At 38.2% G+C, this 23,346-nt stretch overlaps 1 protein-coding gene across 1 annotated transcript; it reads right to left on the bottom strand.

Moving 5' to 3' along the window:
- Nucleotides 1–821: 821 nt before the first annotated feature.
- Nucleotides 822–23,055, bottom strand: Ubr1 (Ubr1 ubiquitin ligase). The gene is made up of 4 exons (XM_065357719.1): nucleotides 22,306–23,055; nucleotides 10,995–16,759; nucleotides 7,397–7,716; nucleotides 822–3,759 (listed from the first exon to the last, which is right to left on the bottom strand). Exons 2-3 carry the CDS (start codon nucleotides 16,719–16,721, stop codon nucleotides 7,414–7,416), a joined length of 6,030 nt encoding a protein of 2,009 aa, XP_065213791.1. The 5' UTR covers nucleotides 16,722–16,759; nucleotides 22,306–23,055; the 3' UTR covers nucleotides 822–3,759; nucleotides 7,397–7,413.
- Nucleotides 23,056–23,346: the final 291 nt, after the last annotated feature.

The following is a 23,346-nucleotide window of genomic DNA, read 5'->3' as shown; positions in this document are numbered from 1 at the left end:
ATTTAATGGAATTTTGTGGGAATTTCGAGATTCAAAAATCTGCTGGAGGCTCCAGAACTGTTCAAAACGAGTTGAAACCGTTTCCAATCGATTTGTCATGTCGAAAATAGAGTATATTCCTAATTTCAGCTTTCTTGGTCAATTTGGTAAAATTTTGATTTTTTCCCTCATTTTTGGCCTAAATTCGATTTTCAAAAATTCACCAAAAATCGATAAACGCACCTTAGCACTTGAAATTTTGACAGGTGATGAATTTTTGCATGATCTTTCGATCTACCTTTGTAAAGTTTGAAGAATTTCGTGCAAGCACTATGTTGAAACGCAAAATCTGCGATTTCTGCTGACCTGTCGATCAAAATGGCCGCCATTTTGAAAGTAAGGCCCATTTTTTTTAGGCAATTTTGCTTTAAAATGTTCCTTAGGATGTCCCCTTTAAGAAAAAAGTTCCCCATAAGATCGGTGGGGGGGGGGGGGTGCAATTACTCCTGTCTCCTATTGTCATATGCCGGACTATCACTGAAGGAGTATTAGATGAGGGATACTTGATGTTAATAAAATTGCATAACGAGTTCGCCGTAAATATTTATATTTTTTTCAAACAGAATGACTCTTCAATTTTTGGGGGGGGAGAATCGAGAGGAAATTTTAGTTTCAGTGGAGTTTTCGGCTCGGCCTCGGCGAATTCATTTTCGTTATCATATTTGATCCAGAATTATTGATTCTCCTGCAAACCGCAAATTTTGACGAATGAACGACCAACACTGCTAGAAATAAAGTAAAAAATACTTAAGTAAGATGAGAAAGAATCGAAACAACCGAAATGGCAATCATTATTTTGTTATATTTGTTTGCGAATACAACAATTTGAGTTAAAGTACATACATTACAAAGTACGTATCTATACGTAATACCACTGACATAGGTACATATGTAGTACACTAAGCACATCGACTAACTAGACATAAAAAGCTATGTTACAAAAAAAAGTTACACACGATTAGAAGAAGAAGAACATAGGTAGATATAATACAAACGTTATACATTATTACTATTGGATATAGGCATATGAACGTATTTCGTAAAATTACAACTACAATTACAATTAATATTCGAATATTTAAAACTGAACAGCAACGCTCGTCAAATCGGTAAAATACGACGAACTAGAGTTAAAATAACATAATACTTACACATTCGCTTATGATGCAATAATATAGATGAAGGTACGTGAAAAAATATCTACAATAATATCAGCTAGAGGATCAACCCATACTTAAAAGTATTTATGCACATACACGAACTCGTATAACGATACCTGCGAACAGAAATGTTAAACTTAAACTAAAATGTACACATTTTTTCATTATGTATTTTCACTCCACTTTTCTGAGAATATCTAATAATTCTAGAATATTACAGATGGTTCGCTTTCATTTCAATATTTTGTAAAAATCTTTCAAACTCGTACCCATCGAAGTCGGTAGTTAGGTTATCAAAAGGAAACAGCATTCTGTATAATATCAATACACATGATAAGAAGCTAAAAACTACTCGTAGGAAATTAATCTCAAAAGCAACAGTTATTACTGCCAATGACAGGAACAATTAGGTAAAATAGGTTGAGTAAATGTCCTCTCTGAAAAGCTACGACTTTTAAAAAAAGGAAATCAGAACCTTATGATTACAAAACTGGCAATACAAAAAATATACGTTAGCAAATACCTACTGTAGTAAAATGGTTTAATGATAAATGTGTGACATTGATAAGTTCGCAGCTCTAAAAAGAAATTTATCAATTTTACAACAGAATAAAGCAAAAATGCCAGCGTTATGTCTAAACCTCACATAAAAGAATCCAATTAGGTATAAGAGGTGTAGTTTTGGTAGAAATTCTGAATTGCTGATTGCACTTTAGAGAACAAATATGAAGACTCAAACGTGTTACATCCGTTTTATGTGATTACCATGTAAAGTAAATGATTTCATTTCAAAAAAATGAATGATAATAATAATGACAATGAACAAAACGATAATAAAAATAACGATGATTATAATGATCTATGACAACGATGATAATGCTGATAATGGGAATCAAGTATTAAAACGCAGCAGTAAGAAAACGATCGAAAATTAAGCAATATTATTATTGAAAAATTCCACCAATCAGGTTCACGACATTAAAACTCGCCCTTCTTTACACGTTCGTCGTTCTAATAAATAAAAATGTCGCGTCGCTTCGAAGTAGGTAACTAAATACATTACAAGTTTAGGTACTATAGTGATAAAGCTAGCAATGGTTATGCAATGCCAAGTGAAACAAACTATATAAGAGTATGAATATTATGATTATAGTTTTTCGAACAAGTCGCAATCTAAAAGAGAAAAAAAAATTACAATAATTGTACAGTTAGAATTAGAGAGAGAGAGAGAGTAGTAAATAAGGTACAGGGTGGCCCAGAAAAACCTTTCACATTTGTTTTGCTCACTACTCCGAGAAAAAAACACCTAGAGAAATGATTAAAAAACCAAAATAAAGTAGAAACATGCCAGTTACAGACCATATATTCAATTCAACTTTACAAGTCCCCGTTTAAAAATTTTGCCAATAAGATGTTTTCTACCTTTTTCACACATTTGGCCTGACATTTTTTTGAATTATTGAACACGTTCGTCAAAATTTCTTGACTGATGAGGGAGCATTCACGAATAATATTGTTCTGAAGGTCATTTAGGGTCCCTGGATCAATTTTATGCACGTAGGATTTGAGTAAGCCCCATAAAAAGAAGTCAAATCACATGAAACCTGATGATCCAGGCAGCCAGTGATTTTCAGCGTTGCGTGAGATTATTCGGCAAGGGAAATGTTTACAATCGTTTCACAAGCTGATCAACGCGTTGTATCGTCTTGTTATAACCAGGAAGCCCTTTCGGAAGGAGAACCTTCGCAAACATCGCGCAATCTGATCTCCATTCCCCGTTCCCTCGATTACACATGGTCCCAATAACTGGTATTGAAGCCACGCCCATCCAGACAAGTCAACTTAGCGGAGTGGTAAACGCGGTTTCATGTAGCCAAGGCATGCTAAATTATGTTCTGATGCATGTTTGTCTTTGTGGTGATGTGGATGTCTGTGCAGAGTGCTTTTTTGCGAAGGCATCTTACCAAAATAATGACTGCATTAATGTATGCATCATCATTTTGGTAAAACGCCTTTATAATGAAAGCGAGCTGCACAAGCGTCCACTTCTCTACAACGAAAAACACACACTGCAACATAATTCGGCATCCATTGGCTACCTGAAGCTGTGTTTACCATTCCCCTAACCCTTACAGGACACGAATAAGTGGCTACCAAAGTGTGAAAGGTTTTTCTGGGCCACCCTGTACAAGGTACATATGTATAAAAAATCGAATCAAAACAATAGGTAATAAAGACAACGGCGATGACGGTGGCTAAATGGGATATAAACACAAGCGGTATTACTGCCTCATCCAAAAGGATAGTAGCCAACTACAATACGATGAACTGGAATTTCAAGACCTCCAGTATAAGCAGAAACAAAGTTTGCCATGATACGTGGCAGCAGCGAACGTGCAATTGCATATTCCCGTATTCCAAATCCTAAGGTTGAGTCCAACAGACCAGCAAACGTCGATATTGAGCTGCAGGTATTTTGTACAGTTGGGTTATCAGTGATGATAATAAATAAAGCTGCAGTAAGAAAGAACCGAGCACGACTGGACGAAAATTAGAAAACCTGTAACAATAGGTGCATTTATTAGTACAGTTGCATAAATAAAAATTATTAAAAAACTTCTTTATTTGGAATTTAATTTCAATTTTTTTGGTAAATTTGTAAATTATGATTTTATTCAATAATAGTCCGGCATATGACAATAGGAGTAATTGCACCCCCCCCCTTCCGCCGATCCTCCGGGACACTTTTTTTCTTAAAGGGGACATCCTAAGGAACATTTTAAAGCAAAGTTGCCAAAAAAAAAGTTGGCCTTACTTACAAAATGGCGGCCATTTTGATTGACAGGTCAGCCGAAATCGCAGATTTTGCGTTTTAATATAGGACTTGCACGAACTTTTTCAAACTTTACAAAGGTAGATTGAAAGATCATGCAAAAATTTATCACCTGTCAAAATTTCAAGTGCTAAAGTGCGTTTTTCGATTTTTGGTGAATTTTTGAAAATCGAATTTAGGCCAAAAATGAGGGAAAAAATCAAAATTTTACCAAATTGACCAAGAGAGCTGAAATTTGGGATATACCCTATTTTCGACATGCCAAATCGATTGGAAACGGTTTCAACCCGTTTTGAGCAGTTCTGGAGCCTCCAGCAGATTTTTGAAACTCGAAATTCCCACAAAATTCCATCAAATTGGAGTTGTAAAGCTGAAATTTATTCTAAAAACTAATTTCAATACGCTACGAAGTATTGCAGGTGAATTTCAAGTCGTTTTGGAGCCTCCAGCGACTTTTTGAAAATTCCTGAAACCTCCAGCAGATTTTTGAAACTTTAAATTTTCACAAAATTTCATCAAAAATGGAGATGGAAAGCTGAAATTTACTCTATACTCCATTTTTAACAGCCTCTGAAGACGACTTCAGGTGGATTTCAATTCATTTTAGACCCTCCAACAACTTTTTTGAAAATTACTGGAGCCTCCAGTAGAGTTTTGAAACTTTAAATTTTCATAAAATTTCATCAAATGGAGATGGAAAGCTGAAATTTACTCTACAACCCAATTTTAACACCCTCTGAAGACGACTTCAGGTGGGTTCAAGTCATTTTAGGGCCTCCAGCGACTTTTTTGAAAATTACTGAAGCCTCCAGTAGATTTTTTAAACTTGAAAATTCCCCAACATTAATTTATCAAATGGAGTTAGCAAGCTGAAATTTACTTCGCAGACTACATGGCGGTTTCAATAGTTTTGAAGCTTCCAGCTATTTTTGGGAAATTTCAATCGTCATACAACCTTTCAAAAAGTTGCTGGAGGCTCCAAAACGACTTGAAATTTACCAGCAGTCAACTTCGTGGCGTAATGAAATTAGTTTGCAGAATTAATTTCAACTCTCCATCTTGGTTTGATAAAATTTTGGGGAAATTTCAAATTTCAAAACTCTACTGGAGGCTCCAGTAATTTTCAAAAAAGTTGTTGGAGGGTCTAAAATGACTTGAAATCCACCTGAAGTCGTCTTCAGAGGCTGTTAAAAATGGAGTGTAGAGTAAATTTCAGCTTTCTATCTCCATTTTTGATGAAATTTTGTGAAAAGTTAAAGTTTCAAAAATCTACTAGAGGTTTCAGGAATTTTCAAAAAGTCGCTGGAGGCTCCAAAACGACTTGAAATTCACCTGCAGTACTTCGTAGCGTATTGAAATTAGTTTTTAGAATAAATTTCAGCTTTACAACTCCAATTTGATGGAATTTTGTGGGAATTTCGAGTTTCAAAAATCTGCTGGAGGCTCCAGAACTGCTCAAAACGGGTTGAAACCGTTTCCAATCGATTTGGCATGTCGAAAATAGGGTATATCCCAAATTTCAGCTCTCTTGGTCAATTTGGTGAAATTTTGATTTTTTCCTTCATTTTTGGCCTAAATTCGGTTTTCAAAAATTCACCAAAAATCGAAAAACGCACTTTAGCACTTGAAATTTTGACAGGTGATAAATTTTTGCATGATCTTTCGATCTACCTTTGTAAAGTTTGAAAAAGTTCGTGCTAGTCCTATATTAAAACGCAAAATCTTTTTTTTTGGCAACTTTGCTTTAAAATGTTCCTTAGGATGTCCCCTTTAAGAAAAAAAGTGTCCCGGAGGATCGGCGGGGGGGGGGTGCAATTACTCCTATTGTCATATGCCGGACTATAAACAACACATCAAAATTTAGCCTAAAAAAAAATAAAGGAACTCAAAATTAGTTCAAAATATTACTAGAGAACCTTTCAGACCTTCTTTCATAAAACTATTGAAATTTAAACAAAAACTAACTGAAATTTTTTTCAAAAACGTGGTTTTTGTAAAAAAAAAAGTCACTTTTATTGTTCAAAACTCAGTTTGTTTGTTTGTTTGTTTGTTTTTTTTTTTTGTTTTAAACACTGTTTTACACATTGCATTGTTTAAAACCATCTGAAACTCTGCTCACAATGTTGCTGTATATGGCTCATTAAAAAATGAAATGATAAAAAAAAAAATCTTCGATTTGAACGAAACAAAGCAAGATTGAAACCCCAAAATCCTATACCTAACCAAGGGCTCATGCTCAATTTATTCCAAAAAAAAAAAAAAAAAGGTAACATTTGTAACTGAAGAAAATCAAAAAAGTAACCAAAAAAGTTAAAATCGTGAGCAAATCATTCTATTGTAAAAAAAAGGTCGCCAAATAATCTAGAACATTTCAATTAAAATAACAAAGAAAAATTTCAAATGTAAAAAAAACAACTAAAAACAGATAACATTCAATTAAAATCTATGCAATAATGTAACTCGATTGAGACTTTGAACTTTTTGGTAATGAAGAAAGACTTTTTGGAAATTTCAGAAAAAAGGGTAAGATTTTAATAAATAGAAAGCAAGGATTTTTTCTTCTTTTTTTTGGCAAAAAAATTACATTTTTGAAGAATTTTTAAAGAAAAAATTGGGCTTTCCAAAATTTTTGTCAGAAAAACGACTATTTTTACTGGTTTTTGGCAAAGAGCAACTTTTTAATTTTATATAAAAAAGTAAGACTTTTTAGCAATTATTTTGGCAAACAGAAAAACAATTTTTCATCACAAAAAAGTGAGACTTTTTACCTACGTATTTTGGCATTTTTAAATTTAAAAAAAAAAAAATCATCAGTTGAGTAAATAGCGAAAATTTTATGCCAATTTTTGGCAAAAAACAAGACTTTTTTGAAATCACTGACAACATGGTGACAATTTTTTGCAATTTTTGTCGAAAAAGTGAAACCTTTTGCAACATTTTTTAGTAAAAAAAATTGACTTTTTGTAAAATGTTGGAAAAATGAGAGATTTTGAATAATAGTAAAAGGGCAAGCCACTTTGGCAATTTTTTAACGACGAAGCGATCGAGATTTATGGGCAACTTTTGGAGAAAAAGTGAGACTTGAATTTCTTTGCAAACAAGTGACAATTTTGAGTAATTTTAGGTTAGAAATGATACATTTAGAATTTTTATTATTTTCAAAAATTTGCCAAAAATACAAAAATGAATTTAATTAGTTACCTAAATTACTCGAAATTTTGGCCACGAGGTTTTGAGACATGCTTTTCGGTTTGGTTTGGTTTCGTTTAATTATTCGAAGAGTATGAGTTCAAAAGATTCCCTTGTTAGGTGCAGCTACTCTTTCATCGATTATTCGGACGAATGAATAAAGAGATACGCGTACCTATAATATTAGCGAGTTTACAGATGCTGCCACTGAGTAACGGCCAACGAGTGTGTAGATTCCAACGAACGAGACACTTCTTCGTGAATCGAATGCGATAACCAAATATTTTCCAATTTTTTATATCGTTTAAGACATAGCTTGAGCGGATTGCCTCTTCTCAGGCCTTGATCGGTTTCGCCGTATTCGTCGACGTAAGGAGGTGCCAAGAAGCAGCCACGATTGAAACACGATAACAATAAGATTTCGCATTCTCGCATACGTAAAAATATTCCAGCTCCGGCTCCGCAATACTGGGCATGATACGCGCAAGCACCCACCTGAAACACAAACGTTTCGGTTACTACATACGTTTAGTAAATATTATTAAAATTATTTCCAAGTTGATATCAACTCTCTCGAAGTAAATTTCACCATTTCTAGACATTTTATAGAGCCTACGATAGGATTTTCGATTTCTAATGGATTTCAAAACTTTCTTCAGAAAGTGTAGAAATCAACTAGATAGCTTAAAAATCGAGTTGTGGCTAATACTTGACCTGTTTAAATGGTTTATCCATATTTGGGTCCTCGAAAGCTTTCCAGGTAGTCGGGGAGCCCGCTTAAGGATCTATTGCTCCCTCCCCCCGTCGATCTTCCGGGACAACTTTTTTCTTAAAGGGCGAGTCCTAAGGAACATTTCTAACCCTTGTACTCAAAAAAAGGTGGCCCTACTTACAAAATGGCAATTTAGGCCAAAAATGAGGGAAAGAATCAACATTTTACCTAATTGACCAATGACCAAGAAAGCTGAAATTTGGGATATATCCTGCTTTCGGCATACCAAATCGATTGGAAACGGTTTCAACTCGTTTTGAGCAGTTCGGGAGCCTCCAGCAGATTTTTGAAACTCGAAATTCCCACAAAATGTCATCAAATGGAGTTGGATAGCCGAAATTTACTCTGCAAACTAATTTCAATACGCTACGAAGCCAACTACTGGGAGATTTCAAGTCGTTTTGGAGCATCCAGCGATTTTTTAAAAATTACTGGAGCCTCCAGTAGATTTTTGAAACTTGAAATTTCCCCAAAATTTCATCAAACGGAGATAGAAAGTCGAAATTCATTCTGCAAACTCATTTCAATACGCTACGAAGTTGACTGCTGGTGGATTTCAAGTCGTTTTGGAGCCTCCAGCGACTTTTTGAAAGGTCGTATGGCGTTTTTTGGAAAATTGAAATTTCCAAAATGTAGTTGGAAGCTTCAAAACCATTTGAAACCACCATGTAGCCGACTTCAATACCGTATTGAAATTAGTTTGCGAAGTAAATTTCAGCTTGCCAGCTCCATTTGGTAAAATGTTGCGAGAATTACAAGTTTCAAAAATCTACTAGAGACTCCAGTAATTTTCAAAAAGTTGCTGGAGGCTCCAAAATGACTTGAACCCACCTGAAGTCGTCTTCAGAAGGTATTAAAATTAAAGTATAGAGTAAATATCAGTTTTCCATCGCCATTTGATGAAATTTTGTGAAAATTTAAAGTTTCAGAAATCTGCTGGAGTCTCCAGTAATTTTCAAAAAGTAGCTGGAGGCTCCAAAACGACTTGAAATTTACCTGCAGTACTTCGTAGCGCATTAAAATGAGTTTGCAGAATAAATTTGAGCTCTTCAACTCCATTTTGATGAAATTTTGTGGAAATTTCGAGTTCCAAAAATCTGCTGGAGGCTCCAGAACCTCTCAAAACGATTTGAAACAGTTTCCAATCGATTTGGCATGTCGAAAATAGGGTATACTCTAAATTTCAGCTTTCTTGATCAATTTGGTAAAATTGTGATTTTCCCCCTCATTTTTGGCCAAAATTTGAATTTTCAAAAATTCACCAAAAATCGAAAAACGCAATTTAGCACTTGAAATTTTGACAGGTGATAAATTTTTGCCTGATCTTTCAATCTACCTTTGTACAGTTTGAAAATTTCGTGCAAGTCCTATTCAGGTGGGTTCAAGTAATTTTAGGCCCTCCAGCGACTTTTTTTGAAAATTACTGCAGCCTCCAGCCGATTTTTGAAACTTGAAATTTTCACAAAATTTTATCAAATGGAGATGGAAAGCTAAAATTTACTCTACACTCCAATTTTAACACCCTCTGAAGACGACTTCAGGTGGGTTCAAGTCATTTTAAGGCCTCCAGGGACTTTTTTGAAAATTACTGGATCCTCCAGTAGATTTTTGAAGCTTGAAATTTCCCCAACATTAATTTATCAAATGGAGTTGGTAAGCTGAAATGGTGGTTTCAAATGGGTTTGAAGCTTCCAGATACTTTTAGAAAATTTCAGTTTTCCAAAAAAACGTCCTACAACCTTTCAAAAAATTGCTGGAGGCTCCAAAACTACTTGAAATTCACCAGCAGTCAACTTCGTAGCGCATTGAAATTAGTTTGCAGAATGAATTTCGACTCTCCATCTTAGTATGATGAAATTTTGGGGCAGTTTCAAGTTTCAAAAATCTACTGGAAGCTCCAGTAATTTTCAAAAAAGTCGTTGGAGGCTCTAAAATGACTTGAAATCCACCAGAAGTCGTTTTCAGAGGGTGTTAAAATTGGAGTGTAGAGTAAATTTCTGCTTTCCATCTCCATTTGATGAAATTTTGTGAAAATTTGAAGTTTCAAAAATCTGCTGGAGGTTTCAGGAATTTTCAAAAAGTCGCTGGAGGCTCCAAAACGATCTGAAATTTTCCTGCAGTACTCCGTAGCGTATTGAAATTATTTTTTAGAATGAATTTTAGCTTTACAACTGCAATTTGATGGAATTTTGTGGGAATTTCAAGTTTCAAAAATCTGCTGGAGGCTCCAGAACTGCTCAAAACGGGTTGAAACCGTTTCCAATCGATTTGGCACGTCGAAAATAGGGTATATCCCAAATTTCAGCTTTCTTGGTCAATTTGGTAAAATTTTGATTTTTCCCCCTCATTTTTGGCCTAAATTCGATGTTCAAAAATTCACCAAAAATCGAAAAACGCACTTTAGCACTTGAAATTTTGACAGATGATAAATTTTTGCATGATCTTTCGATCTACCTTTGTAAATTTTGAAAAATTTCGTGCAAGTCCTATGTTGAAACGCAAAATCTGCGATTTCTGCTGACCTGTCAATCAAAATGGCTGCTATTTTGTAAGTAAGGCCAACTTTTTTTGGGCAATTTTGCTTTATAATGTTCCTTGGGATGTCCCCTTTAAGAAAAAAGATGTTCCGGTGGATCGGCCGGGGGGGTGGTGGTGGTGGTGCAATTACTCCTATTGTCATATGCCGGACTATTAAGCGAGCTCTCCGACTAAGATTAATTCGATAAAATTTTATTATTTTTCAATTTTGGATCCAAATTTGATTTTTAAACATTCATTAAAGGTCAAAAAATGCACTCTGGAACCTGAAATCGTGGCTGGTGGAATATTTTTGAAAAGCTCTTTCGATCTAGTTGCGTCCAGTTCAAAAAATGTTCAGCCAATTGGAATACAACCCTTGTAAAAATCAATTTTGAGCAGCATTTTCGTAACTAGCAAAGAGTCGGAAATTTCGTCATCATTATTTAAAAAATCAAAACACTAGACAACGTAATGCACGTACCATGACCCCGTTCAACTCCTTCTGACAGCAATAACTTTGAGAACATAAAATAGTTCCGCAGACGAGACACACTGTCGGATTCCTAGAATCTTCACGATCGCTGTTCGGGCAGGTAAACATCGACACCGAATTGATCAATTCGCTGTAATCGTCGGGCAACTGAATTAAACGTCTAAGATTCAGGTAAGTTTCGAAACGTATACTGCTATTATGAAGAGTTTGCTTCCTGCGCCAGTTAATCGTCCACTTTTTGAACACCTTCAATACGAACGGATCGTCGAGCAGTTGGTCGCAGGTCGTCGGCAGTCCCAAATATTTACACATGTTCTCGTAGGTATCGCCTTCCGGCTGGCTCAGGCAGTCGGCAGCCGGCACATTGGTAAGGAATCGGAAAAATAGACAACAGCAGCGTAAAAACGGTATACATAATTCGGTGACGCGTTGCCACAACGCCGCCGTGTCTATGGTTTCGCTGTAAGTCGCGGTATCCTTTTCGTCTCCTTCTGTGATGATTTTCAAGTACATTTTCAAGCACTCGCTCCTAGCAGCTGCTTCGTCCGGGTTAGCGGGTACTTGTGTGGCTGTAGAAACCGCAGCTGATTCTAGGTTACCGCTACGTAGACCGATTAGAATTTGCGCAACGGTCGAGATCAACATCAATTTCAGCGTGTATAATTCGAGCACGCTGCCGCAAGGTAGAGGCGAAGGGGTCGCCATACAGAACAGACTAGGCAGACACATGACTAGTGGGACCAGCATGCCGAACGGATCCCAGTCTAGGATACAGGTATCTTCGTAGATGTGGCTGTTGTCGAATACGATGCCCAGCAATGTGACCGCGTAGTTGTTGATGACGCGCTGGTTTCCGCAAATCTCTTGCAACGCCGATAAACGTATCAAAGCTTTCATGCATTGTTTCTGTCTGGTGGGTAAATATCGTAACAACGGTCTGCTCTCGCTTCTTAGTAGCATTTCTACGACGTGTATCGTGTACGCGCAGCATTTCCAACAATACAGTACGCTATTGTGTTCGATATCCGAAGACGAGCCTAGACCTTTGACGCAAACTGATTTGCAATATTTTTGTATCATACTGGTCAACGTGGGAGACAGAACCGGACCCGAGTAAGACGAAGACGAAGCTTGTTCGGCACCACTTCCACTTGCGTTCGATTCGGCTACGCTGTTGAATAATAAAATCTCCATTTGATCGGTATCTTGGGATAGAGATAAATCGTCGTCGTCTTCGGCTGCGGTCGGAACGGTATCTTCGGGTTGTTGTTGCTGCGACGAATCATCCGATGTAGCTGCTGCGTCGGTGGCAGCGACACGTGTATTGTCGTTGGCGATGACATTATTCGACGCCGAAGCGCCCGTCGTCGTTAGATCGGTAACATTCGACAAAGATGACGATTCGCTATCATCGAGTAAGCTTTCGTTAAAAATGGCGGTTTCTTTGATACATCCTAGCGGCAAAGTGGTGGTTGTTTTGCGTTTCAGTATCTCTTGTTGTTTCTTATCGGTTGCCACGATGATGCTTTTGAGCCAAGCTGCGAACGAGAATTGCGGATGGTCGAGCGAAAGCGTCGTCGACGAGTTGCTCATATTCTTGAGCGGCGGCAACACCGGAAGCACGGTGTTGTTGAGCGATTCGCAGAGCGGACACAGGAACTCGTTTTTCTCGACGTCGAAACTGATCGGCTGACGTAATCTGTACGGTCGACGATTCTCCTTGGTGGAAATATTGTTGAAATACTTCTCCCAACACGTGCTGTGCATAACGTGGCCGCAAATGCTGGTAAACGGGCTAGGATTCAGTGCGCTGGTCAAGAACACGGTAGCGTCGTCGCCGGCAGCGCTTACGTCGACTTTACGATGCTTATCCAGCGCCATCGTGTGCACTTCGTTGACCAGTACTGCGGATTTCTGCACAAACGCTCCATAAACCATGGCCGGGGCATCTGTACGAACGATCTGGTGTTCTTGGCACAATATGCAAATGTATCCGGGATCCGGAGACGAGCGTTGGGTTTGATTGGGGCCGACGGCGATTGGGAATTCTACGTTTTCGTCGTTGCTGGCTTCCCACGCCATGCATTCGCCCGCACCGCCCGAGCCACTGGCGCCGGACGTGGCTAACGTGTCGCTTTTCGTGGCCTCTTCGTATAGTTGGGCGTGCTCTTTGATGAACGATTGCTGGGCCGAAGACATCTGAGCCATGATTTTCATTCGACGTTCGGCTGCCAGTTTGGCGATACGTTCTTTCTCTTTTTTTTGAGCTTGATCGTCGGCTGCCGCGACCGCAGCTTCGTTCTCCGAACACTCCCAAGACATTTCGCAGGTGGCTTTGTCCGCAGACAAGCAGGCGGATTGGTCGTTCGACTCTTCGCCTTCTCCTAGCTCCATTTTTTCATCTTCGCGACCCGATCTGCGGCGTTCGTCGTCTTCAGCCGATGCGGCAGCGGCCGCAGCTCGGGATTCGTTCATACGTTTGTTTTTGGCGCTTAGATGCGACACGAATCGGTACTTGTTGGCGGTCCATTTGATTAGATCGCGATGAGCTTCGACTCGATTGCTGCTCTGTAGCTCTTCCAAGTAACGTAGCACTCCCCATTTTTCGCACCGTTCGGTGAACATAAAGTAATCGAGACGAGCGCTCTCTTCTTCATGTAGAGCGTATCCGATCAGGTGTAGGACGCGATGTAGCTGCGATTCGGAGAAGCTGCGAGCTTTCAAGTCGCAGGCTCGTTTCAAGATCAACTGCATCAGGTAGAACATGACGTCGCACTGTAACATATTCACCAGCATGATGAAAGATTCGGTGAGAGGAGGCAGAGTGGGCGGTGGACAGCAGTCGAGGAGACCTTGCTCTTTACGTCTTCTACGCTGAGCTTCTTCCGAACGTGATAACTCTTCTCTGGTGTAATGGTAGTAAAATACGTTGTATTGATCGTAGTATTGCGGTTTCAGCTTATACATGCCTTTGCCGTTACCGGTGGACGGTTTCTCGAACGTGGCGATCTCGTCGATAATCGAATCAACCGTTACGTCGTTGTGATCGCTATCCGGCAGTACTTTGCTCAGCTCCGAATGCGATAACGGTTTGATGCAGAGCTGCTGCATGATTTCTTTCTTAACGCAATCTTTCTCGGTCACTTTGCCGATTCCTACTACATATCTTTCGCTGACAATCGTCACCAGTAACGTGAGGAATTCTTCTACTAACGTGATCGTCTGACGTACGGTTTCTTCTTCGGCTTTTTTAGGAGACGAAGACGTCGTGATGGTCGTCGTTGTCGTCGTCGATGTCGACGTAGTCGTCGTCGACGTTGTAGAACCAGCGGACGTAGCAGCCATGCCGGCTGCAGCAACCGAAGAATACGAGTTACCTTCGAATTCGGAATCGGCCCAATTCATCAGGTTGAATTTATTCAACAAATGAATCAGGAAATCGTTGCTTTCGATGAGCGAGGCGCCGATCTGCAACATGATTATATCCTTGTTGAGCATCTCGTTGCGACACTTGACATTATGATAGAAATAAATCTGATGCAGAATCGAGTAACCGTTACGACGCCATAAATTCGCGTGTACTTGGGCAATCATCACTTGCGTACGGAGCACCGGTTCGATGATCTCTTCGAGCGTCTGCTTAGGAGTGAATTGAAACTCGGAACTGTAAAAGTTGAGCGAAAAACGCTCCAGCTGTACGTGCAATCCGGCCAAGAAACGAGACAAAGGCAAATGTATCGAAACGGGCTGCGTACTTACATCGTACACGACGCACGACGTACTATGATTGGCTAACTCGCGAACTTGGCAATGAGCTGAAGACAGATCAGCGCACGGGTTCTCGAGTAGTTTTTTCAACGTTGCTCGGTACGCTTTTGTTAGGATTTTCTTATCGGTGCCGCACCATTTGATCATCAACGTTATAACCGGGCTAAGTTTGATGTGCAGATTGAACGCCGTCTCCCATTCGGGCTCGTATTCCATGTGCTGGCCGACCTGGCGTGTTACCGCGTCCATGCCTTGCATCAGACACAACAGTCGTAAGAATAAACTCAATCCTTGGCTGAAACCTTTACGTAGCTCGTTCGTCCATCGTTCCGGTTCCGGTACCGTGCTCAGCAGGTAGTGCAGATCGTAGATGATGAATTGAGCGCGTTTAAAAGTGACCGCTGACGAGTGCTCGTTGCGTTGGAACTCTAATTTGCCATCTTTTTGATTAGCGTTGCATTCGGACAAGAAGGTATTCAGCAACACGAACAACACATCTTGATAGGCGATCAAATAATGCGCTATGGTTGGCACTGTGAATATCTGCACTGCCAACGAAGCGACTGAAAACGAGTGATCGTGATCGTCGCGAATATAATCCTGCATAATCGAACCGTAATGTTTAGTGAACAGTTTGGCGAACGCTTTCTTATGCTCGTATTCTTTCAGCATACCGGAAATGAACAAACGATGCCAATGGACACGGGCTGATTTCCATAACGACGAGTCTGCCCGAAACACACCCTCCAGTATGGATATGTCTAACGGTGGCGACGAAGCAGACGACGCAGACGACGACGACTTAGTTTCCAAAACGATTTCGGAGAATATACGACGAAAATGTTTCGAGTAAGATAGAATCTTTTGCACGCGAGCCAGCAGCTTGATAGCGTACAACTGATGGGCGATAACGTGCGAATGTTTAACCAACACCTTCAAAGGTTTACTGCTGGTACGCGATGTGATTCGTTCGACTTCGTGTTTCAATTCGGTACAGTATTGAAAAGTGGATATCTTGACAACGGCTCGTCCTTCTCGATCGATGTTCGTCACGTAATCCATCGCGTCTCGCTGATTGCATTTGATCACTTTGGACAGCGTAGTGATGACGTGATCGAAAGTGTGCGTTTCGTCGTTGTACAATACGGTACAGTAGCTATCCGGCGTATCGAGGAAACTCAACGGATCCTCTTCGATCTCCTTTAAACGTAAATCGCTCGGCAATTCCGGCGAATCGTCGTACTTGAGCAGATGATACGCGTATCGTAAAATAGCTCCGAACATGAGACGCGTACGCTGGGCCATATCTTCGGGAAAATTACCCCGAGCAGTGGTTCCACCGCTACTTTCTCCCGTCGCTGGCGAAGAAGAAGACGACGCATCCGGTGCTGTGGAAGCCTGGCTCAGTGTGCCGGCTATATGTACGCTGCAATAAGGATCGCTTTTCCAAGCTTCGGTGTCGCCGCAATCGCAACATCCGCCTCCGTTCGACATCGACATCTTGTATTTATGATTCTTATGCGCTGATTTCTTGAAACACTCGACGCAAAGCACGCAAGTCGGATCAGTACCGCATTCTCGGCAATGATACGTCGGCTCGCTCATTTTAAACACTTTGCCGCATACGGTCGATGGCTCATCTAGACGTTGTACCCGGTCCAATATCTCGCCGGTGTTACCGTCGCCGCAAATGAACTGCTCGAGGGGGGCGAACAGTACGTTTTCTTCGTCGAAAATACGATCGTAGGAACTATTACTCGGATCCAAACACAAAACCTGAGGAACGTACAGACGCCAGTGCTCTTTGAAATGCGACTCGTTCAACGTCCCTTGCTCGAATTTCTCTCGCCATATTCCCACTACTTGGGCTACCGAAGGGAAACCGCGTGGCTGGTTCGATTTCGCGTATCGGTGCTCCATATCCATCGAGTCTTCGTCGCCACTCATCGTGAAAAATAGCTACCGTGATTCTTTTCTTCGCAGATCTGTGAACATAAAAAATCACCTATTAGTCTACGAAATGATTTTCGTCTCATTGCACGTAGACGTACGTATACGAAACACTACGTATGTAGATTGTAGATGAATATTAGGACACATACTATACTATGCATAATGTGTATTACGACGCGATATTACGAGCTATTTTTTGCGTATACGTACTCGTATAATGAACGAGTAAGAAAGCTTACGAGCAGCATCACAATACGAGATCGTGTCGTGACACACTACACAGTAGTCGTCGATCTAGTAAATTTAGTTTTCGCGACATCTACCTCCCTCCTATACCCAACCCACCACCGACTTGATATTCTTTTGTAAGGCAAAAATAGTACATCTCTACGTACGTCTATAATGCGCTACGAATGTGTTGCGTCACAAAGTAACAAAACAAAACAAATTATGGGTGAAGAGACCTAGACCTAGCCTTAGCCTTCCAATACACAAGGTGACAAGAGGTAAGTATTCTGTTTTACACATACATAGTTTGCAATGGCAACGAAAATTTCTCTAATTCTTTTCGTTCTTAGAACCTTTCTTTTTGCTTCATTTTTCCATACTAGTATCTTACCTACATGCTTGAACGTTCAACTGATTAAAATTTCGAAAGAGTGATACACTGATAATTTTATTCACCCTTTACGTATACCATCCAAGTAAGCATATGAACAAATAAGATAATGTACCATTTTTTACAACCAAGTGGATGAATTTTTTGAACAGGATATAGGAGTTAGAAGGATAAGAATGGTGAAATTAATTTCTAGAGCCAGCAAGACGAACTCTGGAGTAACAAAGTAGGTAGGTTAGGGTGTAGCTCATTTTGAAAAGTTGGAATTTTCCACCTCCCACCAATCAAAGTTGTTACTTCAGGCAAGAAATCCATCTATTTAATTTTTTTTAGTGACTTTAGTGACTGAAAAATAGCAAAAAAGTGACCAAAAATTTGAGAAATGAGAGCAAAGTATATGTATTATGTTAGTCGGGGAGCCCGCATAAGGATCTATTGCACTCCTCCCCCCCCCCCGTCGATCCTCCGAGACAACTTTTTTCATAAAAGAGGAGTCCTAAGGAACATTTCTAGCTTTTGTCCTAAAAAGAAGTGGCCCTACTTTCAAAATGGAGGCCATTTTGATTGACAGGTCTTTGCGTTCCAACATAGGACTAGCACGAAATTTTTTAAACCGTATACAAAAGTAGATCGAAAGATCAGGCAAAAATTTATCACCTGTCGAAATTTCAAGTGCTAAAGTGCCTTTTTCGATTTTGGTGAATTTTTAAAAATCAAATTTAGGTCAAAAATGAGGGAAAAAATCAAAATTTCACCAAAAATCGAAAATGCACTTTAGCACTTGAAATTTCGACAGGTGATAAATTTTTTCCTGATCTTTCGATCTACTTTTGTACGGTTTAGAAAATATCTACTCTATCCAATCACATCGTCTTACATCTTTAATGTTGAACAGTTGATTTTTAATTTTTTTTAAAATGATGATTCTGAAGGATTTTCATGAAAAATATTGATCATTACATTTCTTAAAATTTTGCACTTCTTTTTCTTTTTTACACGACAAATGTTTTAATTGGACCATTTTCGCCGAAATAGTGATAAAAGCGACTTGCAAGTTTAAGACACTTTTTAAGTGACCGAACTTCATGCCTGAATAATGCCTTTTTCGAGAGAAAACTTTTCCTGGCCCTTGTATCACATTGGCTTTCTGGTAAGGAGCCTCCAAAGTTGGAAAAAATCAGAAAAAATGAGAATAAATCAAAATCAGTGACATTTTTTGGGAAATATCTCATTTTCGCATTACAGGGTGTCTAACAAAATCTGAAAACTAAAAAGAAGGACCTTTTGGAAGGACATTTTCAAAATACCAACTGATCCCCCGACCTCCACCCCATTTATTTTTATAAAATTGCCAAAAAAAACTTCAAAAATTTATAATTTTTAAAAGAAACGAAAAAAATTAATAATATTCAGATAGACCTGATCAGTTTCTTTTCCGGGGTGTCTGGTGTCTATCAAATCCAAAAAACAAAACTTCGTACCTTTTTCGTATTTTTTTCACATTTTTTTTCACACGCCATATTGTCAAGACATAAAAATTGAGTGATTATTGGGAAACTATTTTAATGAAAATTTTTAATATCAGTGATAGTACTCAAATTTTTCTGAAAAAAGTAACTTTAGTAACCAAAAAGTAATCAAAAAAGTGATTTAAAAAATTTTTAATGTAAAAAACAGAGGTGAGCATAAAACTTTCCATACAAAACATTGTGGTGGGTGATGGGGGGGGGGAGACTGAGAAATATTCCCAATTATTTTCTTCACACCTCCCCTCCCCTTCACACCAAGATTTTTCCTTTTAAAAATGGAAGTGTTGGAAACAAAAATGTCGAATCAAATTTTTTTTGAATTTTTTCATTGATTGGATTATGTTTTTGGAATTTCTCGAGTTGATTTTTCCATTCTAGGAAATGTTCGAAGATTGATGTAGTAGAATTCAAATCTGATCGAGCAAAATTGATAATTCAAAACGTAAAACACCATTTTTTATGCAAAAAGTTTATTTTCATAGCTTCAAAATGTTCAAATTTGAAAGTTTTCAGAAAAACTTATTATCTTAAAAACACGAGTAAATGAGTGAAGCAAGGGCAAAAAAAATCAAAAATTCACAATTCTTCTAGGAGTAAACCAGAATTATTTTTGATTTGAGGAGTCAATTTTTTTACCCTTTAACTTCGGTTCGAGAAAAGAAAAGAAAAAAGGCTGAGGAAAAATGATAAAATGAGATGTAAAACAACACCATTCTTGATTTTGATTAAATTACAGAAATTTAGAAAAAAGAAGGACCTTCGGATAAAAAAGAGGACTTTTTACTGACTTTTTCGAAAAGAAGGACCCATAGGCAAAAAGACAAACGTTTACTGACCTAGAGGGACTGGAAGGACTGTTAGACACCCTGTCATTAGAATTGTTTTTTGTAACCCAATTTTTCAAGGAAAAACCTTCGTTGGACCCTCAAATGATGTTGGTTTTCTTGCATGAAGACCTCCAAATGTGGAAAAAATGAAAAAAAAAAATGAAAAATTGACGTATGTAGAAATTTTTTGAAAATTTCCCACTTATACGAAGAACCCTTCTCAATAAGCACATTTAAAAGAAAAGCCTTCCTCCTTTCCCTAATTATTTTGGTTCCCTCGTATAAAGCTCCTCCAAGTAAAGAAAAAATGAAAAATTGATATCTGTACAAATTTTTTGAAAATCTCTCATATCTGGGGAGAGTACTTTTAAATAACCATATTTTCAGGAAAACCCCTCCCTTCGTTCTTCAAATGAAGCCCCCAAAGTTGAAAAACATCGAAATAAAATCAAAAAAATAAAAAATTGATGTCTAGGTACAATTTATTTGAAAATTTTTCATCTCTGAGCAAAATACTCCAAGATATTTTTCTTCTTTTTTTTTCTCAAGAAAAATCTTCCTCCAGTCCCCCGAACAATGTTGGGCATCTACAAACATGGAGACCTCTAAAGTTGAAAAACGCAAAAAAAATTAACAAATTAGTATTTTTAAAAAGAAATTCATTCTCCTAATTGAGTTGTTTGAATGACTTCAATTTTCTCATCAATTCAAGGCAATTTCAACGTTTTAGTAGCTGGAAGGTGAATTCAACTGTCTTTTTTATAATAATTTTTAGATATCGGCCCTCTCCCTCCCCCCTAATCAAAATTTCTATGTAGGAGCTCAATTTCAATTGTGGATTTTTAAGGACTTTTCAAAATAAAAAACCACTGTTTAAAAGGTGATTTTTAAACGTTTTTTTAAAATGAAATTTAAAATAAAATCGTTTGACTTGACTCAAAAATACTTTCAATTGAGGGGTTCCATGAAAAAAGGGCCTTAGTTATTTTTTTTTGTTTTTTTTTTTATTTTTACAAATTATTCTGAACGTATTTAAAATTATATTTTTTATCAATTCCACCATTATCAGTGACATTGAAGTGTTCCTCCATGAAAAAAAAACAAATTGGAAAATGGTTGCTAATAAAAAATTTTTTAAAGTCCATTTGAAGTTGTAAAAATCAGTGAAAAAAAATTGACTAAGACCCCTTTTCCATGAAGCTCCTCAATTTGACATTTTTGGAGCTTCCAAAGGTTCCCTAGCAAATATATCTACATTTAATTAGAGTATAACGAATGAACTTTTGTGAGGGGGAGTGGTCAGTGAAGAAGGACCATGAATCTGAGGGAAAATGATATGATTAGATTTGATCAGATCCGAACATTCACCATATCCAAATAGATCTGACCGAATTGGAATAGACTTGCTTGCTCAAACCAGATCAGATCCAATAGGAGAAATCTGATTAAATCTAAATTGATTTGAACTGACCCCAATAGTTCTGATCTTGATCAGACCAGATCACATTAGATCATATACGGACCTTCCTCAGATCCAATTAGATCTGCTCAGACCTGATGAAATTTGATCATTATTCCATATAGAGAAGGCACAGTAAGTAATCTGAATTGAAAATTGATAGGGAACAACGATTGAAATAAATTCCGAAAAATCCAAAAAAATGTAATAAATAATGTAAAATGAAAGTAGTTTGATGACAGAGAGGGGGGGGGGTACTTTTTTTAATGCAACTTTCATTATGAAAAATGAGGTTGATTGCGGGAAAAACGTTAAATTTTGGCCAAATTATGTGGAGGTAGACCATCAGTTTGAGTTGAAAGGTTTTCTTGCTCTAGCCCCGTTTTAGAGGAAAGGCCCAGTTTCAAAAGATAGTATGCATTTCAAATTATGCGTCGGGACCTACCATTGCCATCAAAATCCAAAACCACTTTTAGCCCTCTTTGAAAATTTGTAAATATAGGTATCTTATTTTTGGGTGAATTCGTGTTTTGAAAATTCTTTCTTCTCAAATCATTTTGCATTAATTGAGTCGAAACATCGAAACATTTCGCTTCTGAAATTATTAGATTGTGGGACGAGGTGGTGCCAATTTTTGGGCCTTTCCCATGTCAAGTTCTGTAGCATGGATAGAGCGAAAAAACAAACGATTTTTTCGAAAAAGCTCCCTTTTCGAGGATCCATCTCTTACCTCTAAAGCTACAATTTTTTCTGTGCAACTTCCAATATTCAAAATGAAGGTTTTCTTCGCAAACGGGAAGGGGAGTAGGAAGGGGTGAGTTGATTTTTTGACGTAAAGCTCACGTAGGCCTACGACCCATATCTCATCCAAATCGGTCACGTAGATTTTCAATGAAAACTTCAAAACTATTTTTGAGGAAAAATGACCTTACTCAACAACCACTCAACATTGAGGTCTGAAACTTTGGCGATCAAAGTATCTCGGCAGTAGCTACTTACTGCCAGAGTTTCATCTCGATGGCTCTACGAAAGTCGATTTCACCATTCTTATCCTTAGCCTATGTAATAGCTAACGTAGTACTTATAGGTAATTAGTATTATGGTATGTTGGCAATCAGAACTCGTGAAGGAAATCGTTACATACCTCGCATTGGTAGGTATAATTAGCTACATCGTACGTTCAAGTTCATGTCGGTGCACTCTTTGTGGATGATCCTTTATGATAGTGCTATTCGATAAAAAGCAAATCCGAACGTGTGCAACGGCTGACTGAACTTCAGGAACTACACGTAGTGTCAGTGGAGTGTGAATATACGTCTACGTACTCGTCAACAGTGATACAGATTCTTCTCGAATTCAAAACAGCTTTTACGATTACGAATGCGGATTTTATAGATGATTATAGATTACACACTAATGACTATAGCTGATAGCTAAACAAAAGTCATAACATACCATTTACGAAATACGATACACAGTACAGTACGCGTTGTACGAAAACAAAGCACTCGTAAGCATCGAATATTCGAATACCGAGCGAAGAACAAAGCAACGTTATTATCACTACTACGATACGAATTACTCGACACTATTTTCGAAAAAGCAAAAAGAAAACAAATCACAATACAGATGGACTTTCTGATTATAAAAATCACTGCACAACAGGCAAGACAGCTCAGTTCCTGATCCTGAGTCACGAATTCAATTTCAGCGCATCATCTTCAGCGCCCACCACTCGACTCGAAAACAATAATTTATACACAACTTACGAATGTTTATGGCAGTAGTTTTCTCAAAATAATCACTTCACGTCGCACTAAAAGCACAAAGTACGAACTTTTCGAATTCTAAAATGCTAAAAGGATGTCGACCATTGGAACAATGATAAAGATGAATTTTTGATAAAAATAAAAAATTAGCTGGATCGGAATCAGATCGGAACCGAAACCGAACCGAACTCGACGATGATATTCGTTCTATTCTCCGAACCGAAACCGAAACCTTTCGAATAAGGCACTAAAGCTTCATTCAGATAAAATCAGTCGGCCATCTTTGGTACAAAATGAATGATTTCAGCCAATCACAGCACAGTACAGCTGTCCGTCAAGTGACGTCACTGTGACGTTTCATTGAATTCTATTGTTATTCTGCACCAAAGATGGCCGACCGATTTGATCTAACCGAA

Source organism: Planococcus citri, chromosome 3 (genome assembly GCF_950023065.1).
Source record: "Planococcus citri chromosome 3, ihPlaCitr1.1, whole genome shotgun sequence".
NCBI classification, from domain to species: domain Eukaryota; kingdom Metazoa; phylum Arthropoda; class Insecta; order Hemiptera; family Pseudococcidae; genus Planococcus; species Planococcus citri.
Note: the sequence above shows the minus strand (reverse complement) of the source record. Positions and strands in the feature narration are given on the sequence as shown.